This window comes from Mustela erminea, chromosome 6 (genome assembly GCF_009829155.1).
Source record: "Mustela erminea isolate mMusErm1 chromosome 6, mMusErm1.Pri, whole genome shotgun sequence".
NCBI classification, from domain to species: domain Eukaryota; kingdom Metazoa; phylum Chordata; class Mammalia; order Carnivora; family Mustelidae; genus Mustela; species Mustela erminea.
This window is the reverse complement of record NC_045619.1, coordinates 51,981,857-52,001,273: the sequence shown is the minus strand read 5'-3', so window position 1 is coordinate 52,001,273 and position 19,417 is coordinate 51,981,857. Positions and strand designations below refer to the sequence as shown.

At 38.1% G+C, this 19,417-nt stretch overlaps 1 protein-coding gene across 2 annotated transcripts in view; it reads left to right on the top strand.

Annotated features, from left to right (window-relative positions):
• The window catches only part of TBK1 (TANK binding kinase 1), a 49,574-nt gene that overhangs the window by 17,962 nt on the left and 12,195 nt on the right, over window positions 1-19,417 (top strand). For both annotated transcript variants that reach the window (XM_032347162.1, XM_032347161.1), the window contains 4 exons: window positions 7,096-7,256; window positions 10,950-11,060; window positions 14,250-14,429; window positions 17,152-17,348. In XM_032347162.1, the coding sequence (XP_032203053.1) occupies window positions 7,096-7,256; window positions 10,950-11,060; window positions 14,250-14,429; window positions 17,152-17,348 (649 nt within the window). The remainder of the gene's footprint in view (window positions 1-7,095; window positions 7,257-10,949; window positions 11,061-14,249; window positions 14,430-17,151; window positions 17,349-19,417) is intronic.

Below are 19,417 nucleotides of genomic sequence, written 5' to 3'. Positions count from 1 at the left end.
AGCAGAAGATTCTATTCAGGGAGGTTGGTTATTGAAAGACAGAAAGGAACATTATAAGAAACACAAAAAATGAAATGCTTTTGAAAAGATCTAACTTGAAATGCTAGAAAGCTAGAAAAGCTCTGTGTTTCAAACTATGTAAGGTGTGTTTGTATAAAGTTAGTAAGCATTTGAAACACTTAAGAAGGGGCGCCTGGGTGGCTCAGTGGGTTAAGTCTCTGCCTTCAGCTTGGGTCATGATCTCAGGGTCCGGGGATCGAGCCCTGCATCAGGCTCTCTGCTTGGCAGGAGGCCTGCTTCCCCACCCCCACCCCGCCTGGCTCTCTGCCTACTTGTGATCTCTCTCTGTGTCAAATAAATAAATAAAATCTTAAAAAAAAAAAAAACAAAAAAAAAACCACTGAAGAAAATATACCTAAAAGTAAGTATATTTAATTTTTCAAGGAACCACCATACTATTTTCCACAGTGGCTGTGCCAGTTTACATTCCCACCAACAGTGCCTGCAGATCCCCTTTTCTTTACATCCTTGCCAGCACTTGTCATTTCTTGTCTTTTTATGCTGGCCATCCTGGTCTGTGTGAGGTGGTGTCTCATAGGTTTGATTTGCATTTCCCTGATGATGAGTGATGTTGTGCATCTTTCCCTGTGACTACTGGCCATCTGGATGTCTTCTTCAGAAAAATGTCTTTTCAGGTCTTCTGCCCATTTGTTAATTAGATGGTTTATGGTTTTTTGGTTATGAGTTGTATGAGTTCTTCTTTTTTTCTTTTTAAGATTTTATTTATTTATTTATTTATTTATTTATATTTTTTTAAAGATTCCACCTATTTATTTGACAGATAGAGACCACAAGTAGGCAGAGAGGCAGGTGAGGAGAGAGAGGAAACAGGCTCTCCACTGAGCGGAGAGCCCAATGTGGGACTCAATCCTGGGACCCCGGGATCATGACCCGAGCCGAAGGCAGAAGCCTAACCCACTGAGCCACCCAGGCACCCAAGATTTTATTTTTAAGTAATCTCTATACCCAACAAGCGGCTTGAACTAACACCCCAAGATCAAGAGTCGCAGACTCCATTGATGAAACCAGCTAGGTGCCCCTGTATGAGTTCTTTATACGTCTTGGATATTAACCCCTTCCCAGAGATACCATTTGCAAATACCTTCACCCATTTAGTAGGTTGCCTTTTTTGCCTTTTTTGTTTCATTGATGGTTTTCTTTGCTGTGCAAAAGCTTTTCATTTTGCTGTAGTCCCAGTAGTTTATTTTTGCTTTCATTTTCTTTGCCTGTGGTAACTACACATACAGTGCTGAGCTTTGTGTAATGTATAGAATTTTGTTTGTTTGTTTTTTGGTTTTTAAAAAGACTTTTTTAATTTAGAATTTTTTTTTATATTTATTTATTTGATAGAGATCACAAGTGGACAGAGAGAGAGGGAAGCAGCAGGCTACCTGCTAAGCAGAGAGCCTGGTGTGGGGCTCGATTCCAGGACCCTGAGACCATGACCTGAGCTGAAGGCAGAGGCTTTAACCCACTGAGCAACCCACGTACCCCTAGAATTATTTTTTTATTTTACTTATTTATTTATTTACTTATTTATTTATTTTAAGATTTTATTTATTTATTTGACAGACAGAGATCACAAGTAGGCAGAGAGGGAGGAGGAAGCAGGCTCCCTGCTGAGCAGAGAGCCCATTCGGGACTCGATCCCAGGACCCTGGGATCACGACCTGAGCCGAAGGCAGAGGCCTCAACCCACTGAGCCACCCAGGCGCCCCTAGAATTATTTTTTTAAAGTAGGCTTCCCACCCAGTGTGGGGCTCAAACTCACAACCCTGAGATCAAGAGTTGCATGCTCTATCCACTGAGCCACCCAAACGCCCCTGTAATTATTAATCACTGTGTTACATACCTGAAACCAATGTAACTTATATGTCAACCATATTTCATTAACAAAAATTTAAAATAAGAAGTAAGTACATTTAACATGTAATCAGGAAGTTTATAATAAAAAAACTATCACTAATTGCTTCTGGCTCAGGACTTTATCTTTAAAGTCTTTTTTTTTTTTAAAGATTTTATTTATTTATTTGAGAGAGAGACAGTGAGAGAGAACATGAGCGAGGAGAAGGTCAGAGGGAGAAGCAGACTCCCCATGGAGCTGGGAGCCCGATGTGGGACTCAATCCCGGGACTCCAGGATCATGACCTGAGCCGAAGGCAGTCATCCAACCAATTGAGCCACCCAGGCGTCCCTATCTTTAAAGTCTTAAAGGGCACTGCAGTGGCTCAGTCGGTAGAGCATCTGACTCTTGATCTCGTGGTCATGAATTTGAGTCCCAAGTTGGATATAGGGATTACTTAAAAAAAAAAAAAAAAAGAAAGTAAGTCTCGGATTCTGACTTCTTTCCAGTTGGATTCTGCTGTTGTAAACTTATACCATGAAGAATAAAGTATAGCTGCCCCATAGCTTTATTCAGATTATTCTAAGTCTAGTGTGAATGAAGGTGTCTTAAATTGTTCTGTTAAATAAATAAATAAATAAATATTGTTCTGTTAACAGAATATAACCCCAAATTAGTCTGTACTTATATTTTGATAATCTTTTAATAAGAATACCCCAAAATGGATTATATTCATCCAACAAATATGTATGGGGTGCCTACTGTGTGCCAGGCACTACTGGAGGCCCTGGAGCTTCCATGGTGAACAAGATGCATGAGATTCCTGGATTGGAGTTGGAGTTATAAGCAGAAGCTAGCCAGAACATACAGCCTAGGGGTTTCAACTCCATATGATCACTCCCTTTTTATAATAAATGTTTTGCAATGTTCCCTTCAGTATCTTGAAATGAAATGCTTAGATATAATCAAACTGTACGCCTAATTAAGAAAATGACCTAATATCTTAATAATATTATATGGGAAAATAAAATCATATTTAATATGTGGAAGTTTAGGAACAGCTTCACTAGCAGACATTAAAAAATCTGATGCTTGTACTTGTACTTCCAGTGCAAGTACAGTGATCACTTGCATGTTCTGTTAATGAGTCACACATCACAAGTGGTGGTGTTGGCACTGGCATGATTTTCCAAAGCAGTGAGTAACTCTTCATGGTTTCTAACTAAACAAAGTAGGTTGACATAGAGCTGCATTCTTGTAGCTACAAAAATACTTTGTGTACAAATATATTTTATATTGTATATTTATATATCAGATGGAATGATAGACTTCTCACCTATACAAGTTATCTGGCAGGATATTCAGAAGTCATGCTGTTGGGGCACCTGGCTGGCCCAGTCAGTACAGGGTGGGACTCTTGATCTCAGGGTTGTGAGTTTGAGCTCCACGTTGGACATAGAGATGACAAAAGTCATGCTGGATATCAGAAGCTTATTTTTCAGAACTATTCCCTGTTAAGCAGGATGTCTTTCATCTCTGATCTCTGCCTACTCAATAGCAGTAGCTCTTCCCATTTACCATGGAAAGCAAAACAGCCATTCCTTACCAGCCTTTATGAGGTTGACCACCCATTACCAACTATTACTCTTTCACTTAGCCTTCCAGGACCAGAGCTTAGCTTTTGCTGTTTAACAAACTTAAAATGGAAAGAACACACCATTAGCTTAACTGCAGTTCATGTTGAACTCCAGGCTGAAATTTTGCTCTAATCTATTTTCTGTTCCATACTATGCCCAGCCGTGTTTTCAGATATAGTATACCAGAAGTTATTAAAAGAGTTCAGTAAGGGGCGCCTGGGTGGCTTAGTGGGTTAAGGCCTCTGCCTTCGACTCAGAGCATGATCCCAGGGTCCTGGGATTGAGCCCTGCATCGGGCTCTCTACTCAGCAGGGAGCCTGATTCCTCCTCTCTCTGCCTCCTTGTGATCTCTGTCTGTCCAATAAATAAGTAAAATCTTTAAAAAAAGAAAAGAGGGGGCACCTGGGTAGCTCAGTGGATTAAAGCCTCTGCCTTCGGCTCGGGTCATGATCCCAGGGTCCTGGGATCGAGCCCCACATTGGGGGCTCTGCTCAGCGGGGAGCCTGCTTCTTCCTCTCTCTCTGCCTACTTGTGATCTCTGTCTGTCAAATAAATAAGTAAAATCTTTAAAAAAAGAAAAGAGTTAAATAAAAGCCTGAAGCTCAGCAATCTAGAAATATTTATATATGTGTGTGTGTGTATTATTTTTTTTTAAGATTTTATTTATTTATTTGACAGATAGAGATTAGAAGCAGGCAGGCAGAAGGGGTGGGGGAAGCAGGTTCCCTGCTGAGCTGAGAGGATTCTGGATCATGACCTGAGCTGAAGGCAGAGGCTTAACCCACTGAGCCACCCAGGGGCCCCACAGAAATACTTATATTTAAATGAAAAAATTTCTCATTCTGGAATTCCCAGGCCAGATGTTTAATCTCCCACCACGCTTTGTTTGTGAAAGTCCAAAGAAAACATCAACATTCATTCTTCCATTTTTAATATGATGGATATTTTAATAATATAAACTGAGAGTTTTGTAGTAGGTTTATTCTTATGTTCCTATTCCAAGTGTGGAAGGCCAGGCCCAGTAATACCATACCCTCCAGAAACACAAGTCTTACTTTCAGGAGAGAACCAGTGAACACAGATACATCTAACCACTCTGTATTAAGCCAGTATCATTCAGTCACTCTGCAGGGAATTATACCTGTTAGGTAGTGTATTATTGCACCTTTTGAGGAGATTCCCCCTTTGTCTTCTTTTAGAATCGCTGTATCTACTCCTCGTGTGCTAGAGGATTATCAGGCATATCCAGGTACTCTGTTCACAGCCCATTTATACACTACGTACCATCTATTAGGTCAAAGGTCTGGCTAGCACTTCTAAGGACAGTAGTTTATGTGCTACACCATAAAACAGCAAAACCACTTGTACCCCATATGTCTGGTAGGCATAAGTTTGGACACTCAATTCAAACCCCTCATGCTTATCACCTCTTTTGATTTTGCATTAAAATCTATTTCACAGGCACCTGGGTGGCTCTGTTGGTTAAGCAACTGCCTTCCACTCAGGTCTCTGTTGGTTAAGCAACTGCCTTCCACTCAGGTCATGATCAAGTCCCGCATCAGGCTCCCTGCTTGGCAGGAAGTCTGCTTCTCGCTCTGATCTTCCTCTCTCATGCTCTCTCTCTCTCTCTCTCATTCTGTCTCAAATAAATAAATAAAATCTTAAAAAAAATAAAGGGTATTTCCCGAAAGAGTATCCCCCATCCCCATCTCCCACCCCTCCCATACACCACACACAAAATCCAGGGATTGTGACCCTTCGGGAGTCAGATTCATAGATTGTGTTATTTAGAAACACCCTCCTAGTAGTGCCATTTGCATTGGTTCCCAGGCCCTTGGGCCACAGCCACATATCACAGTGTCATAAGGCATTTGTTCTGATTTGGATGATCAGATCTTTGGTCAACTCTGCTCTACTTTGGTCCATAATAATACACTCTTGTAGCTTTATCTTTCCAGAATCTTAAAGTTCTAATGCGTCACTTCTGTGAAGGCAAGTGTCAAGAGGCAAAGCATGTATGACTCCTGGTTATACTCTGCAGGGCTTAATGTCCACCAGAATCTCTGTCTGGATCTGTAAGCTCCTAAGCCATGTCTTCTAAGATTTGTCTCTACTCCAGAACTCTCATATAGTGTCTCCTGGGCTTAAAGTCATGTGTTCAACATCAGACCAGCTACTTGTCTGGGTTGCTCCGTCCCAATCAACCCAGTCAGGCTAGTCTGTGAAATCATTGTAGAAAATTTTATTTTTATCTCAGAGTCCATCTGACTTGCTCTGATGGACTGCATGTCAGGGACGAGGAAAAAGAATCAAGGCTGCCTGAAAGGTTTGGGGTATAAGCAACTGGGTAGATGGTGGTACTGGTTACTTAAGAACGTAAAGATTAGAAGGAAACCAGTTTGAGAGTGAGACCAAGAGTCTATTTTAGATATGTGAAGTTTGAGCTACTTTTTAGATATTAGAGAAAACAGTAGAATATATGAATCTGGAGCTCAGGGTGGGAGATAGTTTTGGGAGTTAAAGTATTAGATAAGGGGCACCTGGGTGACTCAGTCGGTTAAGCATCTGCCTTCTGCTCAGGTCATGAGCCTGGGGTCCTGGGATTAAGCCCCCATATTGGGCTCCATGCTCAGCAGGAGCCTGCTTCTCCTTGTGACTGCCACTCTACTCTGCCTACTTGTGCTGTCTCTCTCTCTCTCTCTCTCTGAAATAAATAAATAAAATCTTAGAGTATATAAATAATATTAAATGCCATAGGCCTAAATAGGAGATGAGGAAATAAGACAGTTATAAATGTAAACAGCTATTTTGAGAAGTTTTACTATGATGGGAAGCAGAGAATTGGGTCGTATGTAGAAAGGGTGGTGGGGTCAGTTTAGGGCTTTTTTTAAAAAAAAGGAAGGGATTCTAGGGGCGCCTGGGTGGCTCTTGATTTCAGCTAAGGTCATGATCGCAGGATCGCAAGATCAAGTCATGCATCAGGCTCTGCGCTGGGTGTGAAGCCTGCTTACAATTCTCTCCCCTACTCCTTCTACCGCCACCCCCTTCCAAAAAGAGAAGGAAAATGGGAGATCTTAAAGCATGTATGTAAGCTGAAAGGAATGATCCAGTAGGGGGAAATTGATACTTAAAATAAAAGGGTTAATTGCAGGAGCTGATTTCTGGAATTGGTGAGTCTCAATAGGGTAGGTTCCACAGCACAGATGGAAAAGTTAGCCCTTGACAGGAGCAGTTCCATCATAACTGGAAAGTAGGCCTGGAGTCTGGACACAGATTCAGATAGGTTGGTATTTGATAAAAGGCATAGGGAGAATTGATCTCTGATTGCTTCCATTTCCTCGCTGAAGTATGAAGTGAGGTTTCAAAATTGAGAGTCAAAGAAGGATAGTTTGGAGGCTTGAGGAGGGAAAAGAAAACATGAAATTGTCTTTTTTAGATTGGGAAAGTGAAATTATAAGGAAAATATGGTGGAATTTGTAGGTGTTATTGATTACCCATTTGTGTGTAATGTATTACTATAGAACACAAGTTCGTTTCTTCATCCTTTTTTTAAAGCATCCTGATATGTATGAGAGAGCAGTACTGAGAAAAGATCATCAGAAGAAGTATGGAGCAACAGTTGATCTTTGGAGCATTGGGGTAACATTTTACCATGCAGCTACTGGATCCCTGCCATTTAGACCATTTGAAGGGCCACGTAGGAATAAGGAAGTGATGTAAGTGGTTTCTCTAAAATTCAAAACAATTTTAAAAATGTATTTCTGTCTTTGTGTCATCATACTTTGGGGTGTATACTAATCAATATTGATTTTAGCCATCATTTCTGATGTATTAATCTATTTTGTTTTGAATAAGAATACAGCTTTATAAAATATATAGGCATAATTTTTCATATTGTGTTTAAGTATCTTATATACAAAGTGTAAATGGCATCAGCCATTGGTCCATTATTAAAAATACCCTGCTTTCTGGAGTCTGTTTCAGCACACCGTTTATTTCTCTTTGTGTACTACTTCTATAGAAGTACTATACTACTTTTTCATTTATATAACTGAAAAAAAAATAGTATTTCTGTTAAAACCATTAGATCTAAAACCAGATCTAAAAGAAATAAAATTTTAAAAACGGCGCACCTGGGTGGCACAGTCGTTAAGCGTCTGCCTTTGGCTCAGGTCATGATCCCAGGGTCCTGGGATTGAGCCTTGCATCAGGCTCCCTGCTCGGTGGGTTGCCTGCTTCTCCCTCTCCCACTCACCCTGCTTGTGTTCCTTCTCTGGCGCTCTCTGTCAACTAACTAAATAAAATCTTTTAAAAAATGAAATTTAAAAAGAAAATTTTTAAAAAGAAAAAAAAATTTTTACCCTGAACTGATCTGATTTTTTTTTTTTACCATTTCAGAAATAACATTTAATATACATATATAACATTTAATAAGTTTTTTTCTAGTGTGGTTTCGGTCAAAGACAATGTATTTCACTAGTACATTATACCTTTATGTACTGCCATAATTAATGGGAAATAGTTACTGTGTATAAAATCACTGTTGTAAACCAAATAAAGGAGAAAAAGAGAGGTGCCTGGGTAGTGTCGGCCTTCTACTCAGGGGATTAAGTGTCTGCCTTTGGCTCAGGTCATGATCCTGGGATCGAGCCCCACATCGGGCTCCTTGCTCAGGGGGGAGCCTGCTTCTCCCTCTTCCTCTGCCCCTTTACCCCAACCTCCACCCTCTGTGCTCTCTCTGCTTTCTCTCTTAAGCTCCCTCTCTCAAATAAAATTTTAAAAAGTAAAAAGAAGGAAAGAGATGGAATTCTAGATATGAAATTTTTTTTTAAGATCTTATTTATTTGACAGAGGGAGAGAGAGAAGCAAGCAGGGTGAGCAGCAAGCAAAGGGAGAGGGAGAAGCAGGCTCCCAATCCCAGGACCCCAAGATCATGACCCGAGCTGAAGGCAGATGTTTAACTGACTGAGCCACCCAGGCACGCTTAGATGTAAAATTTTTTATAAACATCTGTACACCAATCATATATCTTTTTATCATAAAAGAAATTAGTGAATGAGCCTGTGTTGTGAGAAGTAGCTAATCTGTGTACACATAAAACTATAAGGTTATAAATGTTGTTTAGAGCATGTTCTGGGATAGTAACTCACTGACATCCCAGTGTGTCCAATCATTCTTTAGATCTTAACATTTCTCAGACCTTTGTATTTGCCCCTGCATTTTGTAAGCAAACATGACTTCAGTAATCACAACTATAAAAATATGATCTTTCATCTAATCTTACTTTAGGAAATCGAGAGAGAAGGATATTTTTCTGTTTGTTGATTTGAGGAGGTAAAACCAGCTGATGCAATGACTTTTGCTAAAAGCTGGCTATCTAAATGTTTTCAGCAAGCACAGTCTGCATATTCATGGGAGGAAGACATCCATTACTGTACTGATGATTTTGGTATAACGTTATTTTGAGCCTGCTTTGTAGTAGTGCGCATTTTATAAAATCTCTTCATTAATGAAGGCTGAGAGTCAATTTGTATTTTTCTCATTAAACGTAAATTGTACCTAACAGTTTAATCATGTTTTTGTCACACCTACACTTTAAAGCTTTTGCACATTTCTTGCTGCCCTAAAAATGGTTTAAATAAAAACATGATGCTCCCTAAGGAAGGAAACGTGTGACTCATCAGCAGCTAGGAATACCTGATAATTTTGTCATCATGTGCACAGATATACCATTAGAAGAATTTCTTTTTTTTTTTTTAAGATTTTATTTATTTATTTGACAGACAGATCACAAGTAGGCAGAGAGGCAGGCAGAGAGAGAGAGAGGAGGAAGCAGGCTCCCCGCAGAGCAGAGAGCCCGACGTGGGGCTCAATCCCAGGACCCTGGGATCATGACTCGAGCTGAAGGCAGAGGTTTCAACCCATTGAGCCACCCAGGCACCCCAGAAGAATTTATTTCTTTATATGCACAGATTTTCATGAACACTGATAATGTTCTGAGGTGCTTGAAATAGTAATAAAGACTGTTTTACTATTGAAGGATGCTTTTGTTTCACATTATAGCAGTGTCGTTCCCTCAGCCTATCATTTACATTTTATTAGTGTATTTACTTATGCGTCTTAGCAAAATTAGTAAAGCTTTTCCAAATATTTTAAGGATTCTGCCATCATTCTCTTCACTTCTTTTTGCATTAATCTCACATATCTCTACTTATTCTTCCACAGTCAGATCTTTCTCATATGAATGCAACTTACTTTTCACATTAAATTCCTTCTGTGAAAACTATGTTAAGGCAAAACTCCTGCTGCCTCTCCTGTAGAAGCAGCAAGTGGTCCAAATCAGCGGTACCTGGTGTCTTGTGCTTTTTTAGAGAATATATTGATACGCTCAGAGCACATGAAACAAATGAATAAAAAATTGTGCTAGAAAGGTGCCTGGGTGGCTCAGTCAGTTGAGTGTCTGCCTTTGGCACAGATCATGATCTCAGAGTCCTGGAATCAAGCCCCACTTCGAGGCTCCCCTGCTCAGCAGGCAGTCTGCTTCTCCCTCTGACCCTCCCCCATCTCGTGCTCTCTCTCTCTCTGTCAAATAAAAAAGTATTTTTAAAAAAATATGCTAGAAATAATGTCTATAAACTTATGTAAGACTGCTGTATTATGTCTTGCATTTTCTTCTGGAGGAAAGTATTTTTGAAAGCATGGAACCCTTCTTTCTCTCCCACTCTCAGGTTTTGTTTAGAAAAGTGCTGAAACCTGCCAGGCTGCTCTCATTGACTTCCCCCATCTTTATGGTATTCTTTTGCTTCCCCCTCCAGCTCTTTCTCTAGGCCATCTTTATTTTTATCACCTACCTCAAGGATCCAGTTAAATTTGGCCTTTAATTTTGGTACACACGCCTATTCTTGTATGTGTTAATATTTTTTCAGTTTGCAAAGAATGTTTGTGATACTGTGCTGTGTATAGTGTTGTCTTCTTTTAAAAGAAAAAAATTCTACTGTTCATTCTGCGGTAATTTCATAGTCCAGTTGACTGCCTTTGGATAATATGGGTAAAAGGGATTTTTATGGCCTAGAAACATTCTGTAACATAACTTTTTTTGTGTTTGCTCGATTTTTTCAGATGGAAAAATTAATATTTTTGTTGTGAACATCAAGATCTGTTATATGGCACTCTGAGATCCCAATGAAAATTAATTATGGCATATATAAAATAATCGTACAACCACTATTCTACTTCAGTCAGTCAGATTCAAAGTATTTTGATTGTTTTATGGATCCTGTGAACATCAATCACAAAGTTTCGTCTAGTAGATAATTGTAGGTGCAACTGAGGAAATATTTTTGCAAAGCTCATTGATATGCTATGAAATAATGAACTACTTATTTTATTCTGCATTTATTCCTCCCAAGGTATAAAATAATTACTGGAAAGCCTTCTGGTGCAATATCTGGCGTACAGAAAGCAGAAAATGGACCAATCGACTGGAGTGGAGACATGCCTATTTCTTGTAGTCTTTCTCGGTCAGTATGGTGTATTCAGTTCTCTTTTGCACTTTGATGTTTGAGATCTTTGTTGACTAAAATTGCAAATACTCGGTGTGGTTTGGTTTGGGTTTTTTTTAAAGATGTTACTATGTTTTAGGCATACTTTGAAGTGTGGTGTTTGTCTTTGTGGCAATGTAAAGATTTATAGATGTATATAAATAGTTTTATCAGATCTCTGTTAGGATACAGGGCAAACATTTTTGATATTGCTAATCACTAGTCTTAGAATTCTGTCCAATGTAGAAATTTCGCTTAGGACCTTGGTATATTTTGTACTGACCATCCATATGGACAGACCACAAATAGTGGTGCAGAGAGTAATAACTAGAGTTCTAAAAAACAGTCATGAAGTTTAGGGATGGCTCAATCGGTTGGGCGGCTCCCTTCAGCTTGGGTCATAATCCCAGGGTCCTGGAATTGAGTCCCGCATTGGGCTCCCTTCTCCGTGGAGAGCCTGTTTCTCCCTCTCCCACTGTCTGCTGCTCTGCCTACTTGTGCTCTCTGTCAAATAAATAAATAAAATCGTAAAAAAAAAAAAGTTTAGTATTCTCATTTTTAAAAGTATTTATATTATTGAAAAGGTGAGAATTAATACTTTTCTACTACTTTTTCCACAGTTTCAAATGTTCAGGTGGGTCTTAATTTAACTTAGCAAGCAGAACTCAAAAAAATTTTATTGTCAGACATGAATTGTTACCACAAAGAAAAATTTAAGGAGAAAGAAATTTAGAGAGTAGATTATTTTAGGTTTTATTCTGGAAATAAACCCAAGACACTCATCAATATTAGAATTTCTGATTACCGAATTGACTTCCATTTTTCCTGAGTCTGGCAGTTGTATAATCTACAAGTAACATAGGTTATGATTTACTGGCTTAACATCCATTGTAATTTGTGGATGCTTTTTATATGATTTTCTACAAATAAATAAATAAATTTAAATATTTAATATTTTAAATATTAGATATTACTCACTTAAACCATATATATCCAAAAAGCCATATATATCATAAGCTAATAAAATATCATCTATTACTGTTTTATATTTTTGATGTCTGTGATACTCATTTAAACTAAGAGTTCTTCTAAAATCTTTTTGGGGGGCTTAAAAAAGTTTTTTTTGAGTATAGTTTACGCACAGTGTTATATTAGTGTCAGGTGTACCACATGGTATAAAATCAGTTTTTGAGAACCACTATTCTGACAATTTCATTTTTGTGTGTTTAAAAAAGTTCTCCAAAATGAAATTGGGTCATGAAGCCAGAATTATCCAGAGAAATTCATTTGATTGGAGAGCAGAAGTTGAACGTTTTAATAGTGGTTTGTGTTAAATTTTGTTTTAGAAAATACTCATTTTTGGAATTTCAGGCAAAATTGATAAAATGTCAAAGGGTCAGGAAGTGAGCATTGGCTAATCATTATATTTCTGAAATTCAGAATGAGTAATTTGACAATCTGAACTACAGATTGTGTATTTCAGGATGCAGGTGTTACCTATCAGTGTTTAGCATACCGAGTTACAAATTCTTTTATAAAAATTGATTAGATACCAGAAAGTATGTTATATAACCTTTTTTTGAAATAGTAAGTACTTTAAGTACTACAAATCAGCAATGAAAACAATATGAAAAATAGAACAACTGTTAAAAAAAATAACAGTCACTATATATATTAGCCAAGACTGGGTAGCAATTGAGAAAGACCTAATTCAGCTGGTTTAAGTGAAAAAGGATGTAGATTGACTTTGTAATTGAAAGTTCATATGTGTATATGACTCAAAGCCCAGCTGAATCCTTGGACTCAGACTGTGACGTCAAGACTTAGTCTATTCAAATCATTCACGTCTCCTTTTCTCTGATTCGTCTTTACTCTAGGTCAGGCTCTTTGCTGGCAGCCACAAGGTAGCTGCTGCCATTCTCAGACTCACATTCTCAAAGCTTTGAAAGCACAGTAGGAAGAGAGACTGATAGCAAAGATTTCTGGTTCTCATGTAACTAATTTGCCTGCTATCACCTGTCCACCTCTAATTGTTATTAAGCCACCAAGGAATTATTGCAGTGTCTGTTACATAGTCAAGAATATATTTTAGGGGCACCTGGGTGGCTCAGTTAAGTGCCCGACTCTTGATTTCACATCAGGTCTTGATCTCAGGGTTGTGAGTTCACACCCCATGTTGGGCCCCATGCTAGGCATGGAGCCTGCATTTAAAAATAAATAAATATATATGTATGTATGTATATATATGTACAAATATATAAAAAACTATTTGAAATTCCATAATTGAGAGTCTTTTTGAGTGTATTGTATAATTCAGTGAAAGCATGAGAAAAAATAAGTCTTGACTGTTGATTAACAGACCTGTACCCCTGAAGCAAATAATACATTATATGTTAATTTTAAAAAAATCTTTACATTCTTTTTTTATTTTTTAAAAATTTAAGCTTATTAGTCAAAGATTATCTCTAGTTAAAGTGACACTCATTGATCTCTAGATGATTATATCAATTTTACTTCCTAAAGAAATATACTACCAAAAAAGTATACTACAAAAGTATATAAATTCAACATTAAAAATTATATATTAGCAGTATTAAAAGAATATTGAAGACCTTGAAATTAAGCCATTATCTTATCCTCATCACTGCCTGGTTCTAATCCACTGATCTTGTCTTGATGGCCATGGATGTATAACGTTGGAGTGTTTGGAAAAGTGAGAAAACTTGGGAAGGAGCAAATAAAATAATCAGTAGAAGATAAGTTAACATTAAATATACCATAACCTCTGATTCATTGACAAGTAATTTTAAACCAAGGCTACCTGACTTTCTGAAAAGTTGGCAGATTTTTTAAAATTTTAGATCAGGGGCGCCTAGGTGGTTTAGTCAGTTAAGTGTCTGCCTTTCATTCATGTCATGATCCTTGAGTCCCAGAATCCCTGCTCATTGGGGAGCCTGCTTCTCCCTCTCCCTCTGCCCCTCACCCCACTTATGCTGTCTCTCTCTCTCTCTCCTTCTCTCTCTCAAATAAATAAAATTTCTTTAAAAAAATTTTAGATCAAGCTTAAGCAATAGAAGTTACTTTGATTTGTTGGTAAATATTAATATTTTTGTATCTAGAGAAAATGCAACATTCACTTTTCCAGTAACTTTTTCAATACTATTTTAGGGGTCTTCAGGTTCTACTTACCCCTGTTCTTGCAAACATCCTGGAGGCAGATCAGGAAAAGTGTTGGGGTTTTGACCAGTTTTTTGCAGAAACTAGTGATATACTTCATCGAATGATAATTCATGTTTTTTCACTGCAACAAATGACAGCTCATAAGATTTATATTCATAGCTACAATACGTAAGTACCTCTTTATGTTTTCATCCTATATCATAATGTTGTGTTTTATAATTATCTTTCTAAATTAGTAGAGAAAATGGAAAAGATGTCTCAGCTTCTCCAAAGGCACCCACTTCCCACTTAGGAACTTAAGTCTGCATGCTTAGTAAATTCTTTTTCACTTATTTTTAGAGTGAAAGGATTAATTTTCTACTTTTATAAAATTTGTAGTCAACTTGGTTTCTTCTTAAACTGCAGGTTTTAGAAGACTGTTTTTGTTTCTATGCCTTCTCTCTTACTTAATCACCTAAACACAGATAACATCTACCAATGAATGGGCTGGGTTAAGAGTGCTGCCCTGTCAGGGTTGCCTGGCTGGCTCAGTCAGAGGAGCCTATGACTCTTGATCTCCAGTTCCTGATTTCAAACCCCATGTTAGGCAAAGAACCTACTTTAAAAAAAAAAACTTAAGAGTATTACCCTGTCACTTAAAAAACATTAAAGCATATGTCTTAAATATAATCAGTGTGTTATTATTTATATATGTGGCATAAACCCCATATTAGGTGTTGGAGAAATAAGTATTTGTTTTACCTTAAAAAAACACACATTATGCCTATATTATTTTTTAAAATCTACCAATTTGATAGAACTGCATATAACTAAATACACACACACTTACATGTAAAACTAGGGATATCTGAAATCATAGGTGGACTATATAAGAATCAATATCCTGGTTATAATATTACACGATAATATACGCTAGATGTTACCATTGGGGGAAACTGGGCAAAGGGTATACAATATCAATGGGTATTTTTTCCTTAGAACTGCATGAATCGGGGCACCTGGGTGGCTCAGTTGTTAAGCAGCTAACTTTGGCTCAGGTCATGATCCCAGGGTCTTAGGATCGAGCCCCACATTGGGCTCTCTGCTCAGTGGGAACCCTGCTTTTCCCTCTCCCACTCCCCCTGCTTGTGTTCTCTCTCTCACTGTGTTTCTGTCTCTCTCTGTGTGTCAGATAAAATCTTTAAAAAAACAAAACTGCCTGAATCTACAGTGATCTCAAATGTTTTTTGAAATGAAGGGGCGCGGGGTGCCTGGGTGGCTCAGTGGGTTAGGGCCTTTGCCTTCAGCTCAGGTCATGATCCCAGGGTCTTGGGATTGAGCCCTGCATCGGGCTCTCTGCTCAGCGGGGAGCCTGCTTCCTCCTCTTTCTCTGGCTGCTTCTCTGCGTGCTTGTGATCTCTGTCAAATAAATAAATAAGTCTTTTTTAAAAAATAAAAATAAATAAATAGATAAAATGAAGGGGAGGGGCGCCTGGGTGGCTCAGTGGGTTGAAGCTTCTGCCTTCAGCTCTGGTCAGGATCCCGGGGTCCTGGGATCGAGCCCCACCTCAGCTCTCTGCTTAGCGGGCAGTCTGCTTCCCTTCCTCCCTCTCTGTTTGCCTCTCTGACTACTTGTGATCTCTCTCTGTCAAATAAATAAAATCTTTTATTTAAAAAATAAATAAATAAAATAAAATGAAGGGGAAAAAAACATTACACCCATTCTATGTACCTCAGTGTCTGTTTTGACGAGATTCAGATAGCAGTTTTGATGTCTCATAAAACTCAAAAAGAGACCTTTACTGGCAATTAATTTATCAAGGAGTAAAATCAATTAGATAAAATAATATTTTAGATTTTAATATGTAACATGTATAATAATAATATAAACATTAAATATAACATCAATATAATAAAATATTAATATAACAGGTAGGTGTGTATTATTCATCTTTGTTTTGGTATGTAGTAGCATGAATAAATGTGCATCATAGGGGCACCTAGATGGTTCAGTCAGTCAAACAGCTGACTCTTGATTTTGGCTCAGGTCATGATGATCTCAGAGCCCTGGGATTGAGCGCAGAGTTCCCAAGTCCTGCTCTGAGCACAGCAGGGAGTCTGCTTGTCCCTTTCTCTCTGCTCCTCCCCTGACTTGTGCTCTCTCTCTCTCAAATAAATAAGTAATATATTTTTAAAAAGATTTAAAATTATATCATATGTGCTGGCCATTGTTTCATTTTCAGAATACATTTGAACATAAAAAAAGTCCACCCAAGCCTGAGACAAATCACAGCATTGCTGATGAAATGTTTCTTTGATTGCATAGGTCTGTTCAGGGAGAATCTGCCTTTTTCCCCAAAATATCATTTTGAAAAAAATCTGGTTTTATTCATTCATTTAACATATTCTACAGTCATATCTCAGAGACTGTTCTCAGCTGTTAAAGGGATTAAATCTTCCATGGTTCTGTGAGGTGGGTGATACTGCTCGTGTTTTATAAAAATGAGGAAACTTAGCACAAAGTAGTTAAGTAACTTAAGGTAATTCAGCAAGTAAGTAGAACTGGAATTTGAACCCATGTAGTCTGATCCAGAGTCCATGCTCCAAAGTGATCTGCCGTGTTCCCATTAGTAAACATTAAGAATCCTGTATCTTACACATATCCAACGTGGTTATTCAGACATAAAAGTATTTTGGAATTGATAGCTGTCTAGACACGTTATGTGGAATTTTCAGTTTAATAGACATCATAGTACCCACATCAACAGAGCAGTGTTTCTATAGACTGCCCATGATCTGAAGTATCACGTAGAAATGAATGTTGTTATACTCAGCAAAAAAAAAAAAAAAAGATTTTAAAACTTCTTACTCCACCCCAATTATGTTGTCCTTTTGAATTTTTCTCACACAGTGCTACTGTATTTCATGAACTGGTGTATAAACAAACCAAAATTATTTCTTCAAATCAAGAACTTATATATGAGGGACGACGTTTAGTCGTCGAACCTGGAAGACTGGTACAGCATTTCCCTAAAACAACGGAAGAAAATCCCATCTTTGTAGTAAGTCGGGAACCTCTGAATACCATAGGATTGATATATGAGAAAAGTAAGTGGGGATTTTCTTAGTGATACTTCTAGCCATTAAAAAAAATGATCTGTATAAATAATTGGCATCTTCATAAAGCTTGATGATGATAGTAATGTAGAATTTTCATAAATACTAATATTTTGTAAACTAGTTGAATGAGACTAGTAATAAAATTGAAGAGCCTTTGAGGACTACAGAATTTGACCTTCAATATTGTTTCAAAAAATGGTAAAATAGGGGCACCTGGGCAGCTCAGTGGGTACGTCTCTGCCTTTGGCTCAGGTCATGATCTCAGGGTCCTGGGATCGAGCCCCGCATCAGGCTCTCTGCTTAACAGGGAGTGTGCTTCCCTCTCTCTCTCTGTCAAATAAATAAATAAAATCTTAAAAAAAAAAAAAAAATGTTAAGAGGGGCACCTGGGTGGCTCAGTGGGTTAAAGCCTCTGCTTTTGGCTCAGGTCATGATCCCAGGGTCCTGGGATCAACTCCCACATCGGGCTCTCTACTCAGCAGGGAGCCTGCTTCCCTCCCTCTCTCTCTGCCTGCCTCTGTGCCTACTTGTGATCTCTGTTTGTCAAATAAATAAATAAAATCTTTTTAAAAAATGGTAAGGGGCACCTGGGTGGCTCAGTGGGTTAAAGCCTCTGCCTTCAGCTCAGGTCATGATCCCCAGGTCCTGGGTTCGAGCCCTGCATCGGGCTCTCTGCTCAGTGGGGAGCCTGCTTCCCCCTCTCTCTCTCTCTCTACTTGCGTCTCTGCCTACTTGTGATCTCTGTCAAATAAACAAATAAAATCCTTAAAAAAAAAAATGGTAAAATAGTTTGCCATGTATGTTATACTGTAGCTCTCTGCTTTTAGTATTTTACTAGCACTCAAAATAACCTTTTATATCATAAATATGAGCAAATGTTTATTGTGTCCAGTGTGACTAGGACATTTTGCCAGGCTTTGGAGTCTAAGAAAAATTAGATCTACATTTTGAGATTTTTTTTTTTTTAAGATTTTATTTATTTATTTGACAGAGAGAAATCACAAGTAGGCAGAGAGGCAGGCAGAGAGAGAGGAAGGGAAGCAGGCCCCCTGCTGAGCAGAGAGCCCGATGCGGGACTCGATCCCAGGACCCCGAGATCATGACCTGAGCCGAAGGCAGCGGCTTAACCCACTGAGCCACCCAGGCGCCCCTACATTTTGAGATCTTAAATTATTAATCTTACCGGTGGTGGGTGAGGGTTACCCAGATTTTTTTTTTTTTTGCCATTTATATTTTTTATTTTTTTATTTTTTTATTTTTCACATTTTACTGATACTTTCAGAGAGATTCTGTTTTGTTGTACTCTTGCCAGGAGAATGTATTACTATTTTCTTCATTCTCTTAAAATTTAGCAGACATTTATTTTACATTTCTCTGACCACTGTTAAGACCAAAAACATTTTAGCATGTGTTTATCCACTAGATATATTTCTCTTTTGTGAATTGTGTGCTCATTTCCCTTGTTCATTCTTTTGGTTTACCCCGATTTTTATCTTTTTGTTGTTTTTAAAGATTTTAAAGCCCCCAGATTTTTACTTTTGTGTTTGGGTCTTTGGGATTTGATTTAGATCTAAAAAGAGAAGCATTGAGCTTATTGTGTAGAAAAACATTTAAGAAAAAACTGAACTCTTTAGAAATATTTCAGGTAATTTCTTCATTGTTAAGGATTGAGTGTTGTTTCAAGTGAGTTTTTGTTTTTTTTAACCTGGAAAAGAACTTTGGGGCTCCTTGGGTGGCTCAGTAGGTTGAGTGTTTACCTTCAGGTCATGATCCCAGGGTCCTGGGATCAAGCCCTGCTTCAGGCTCCCTGCTCAGCAGGGAGTCTCCTTCTCTCCTCCCCCTGCTCCTGTGTATGCATGCTTACTCTCTCTCTTTCTCTCAGTGTCTCTCTCCCCCTCTCAAATAAATAAAATAGTTGTCCAAAAAAAAAAGAACTTTAAAGAGTTTTGCTACTAATGTTTAATTTAGGGGTTGTTTAATTTTGAAAATTGCTATATAAAGGATATAGTAACCTATTCAAAATGATTTATTTCTAATTTTAATTATTTTACTTCATA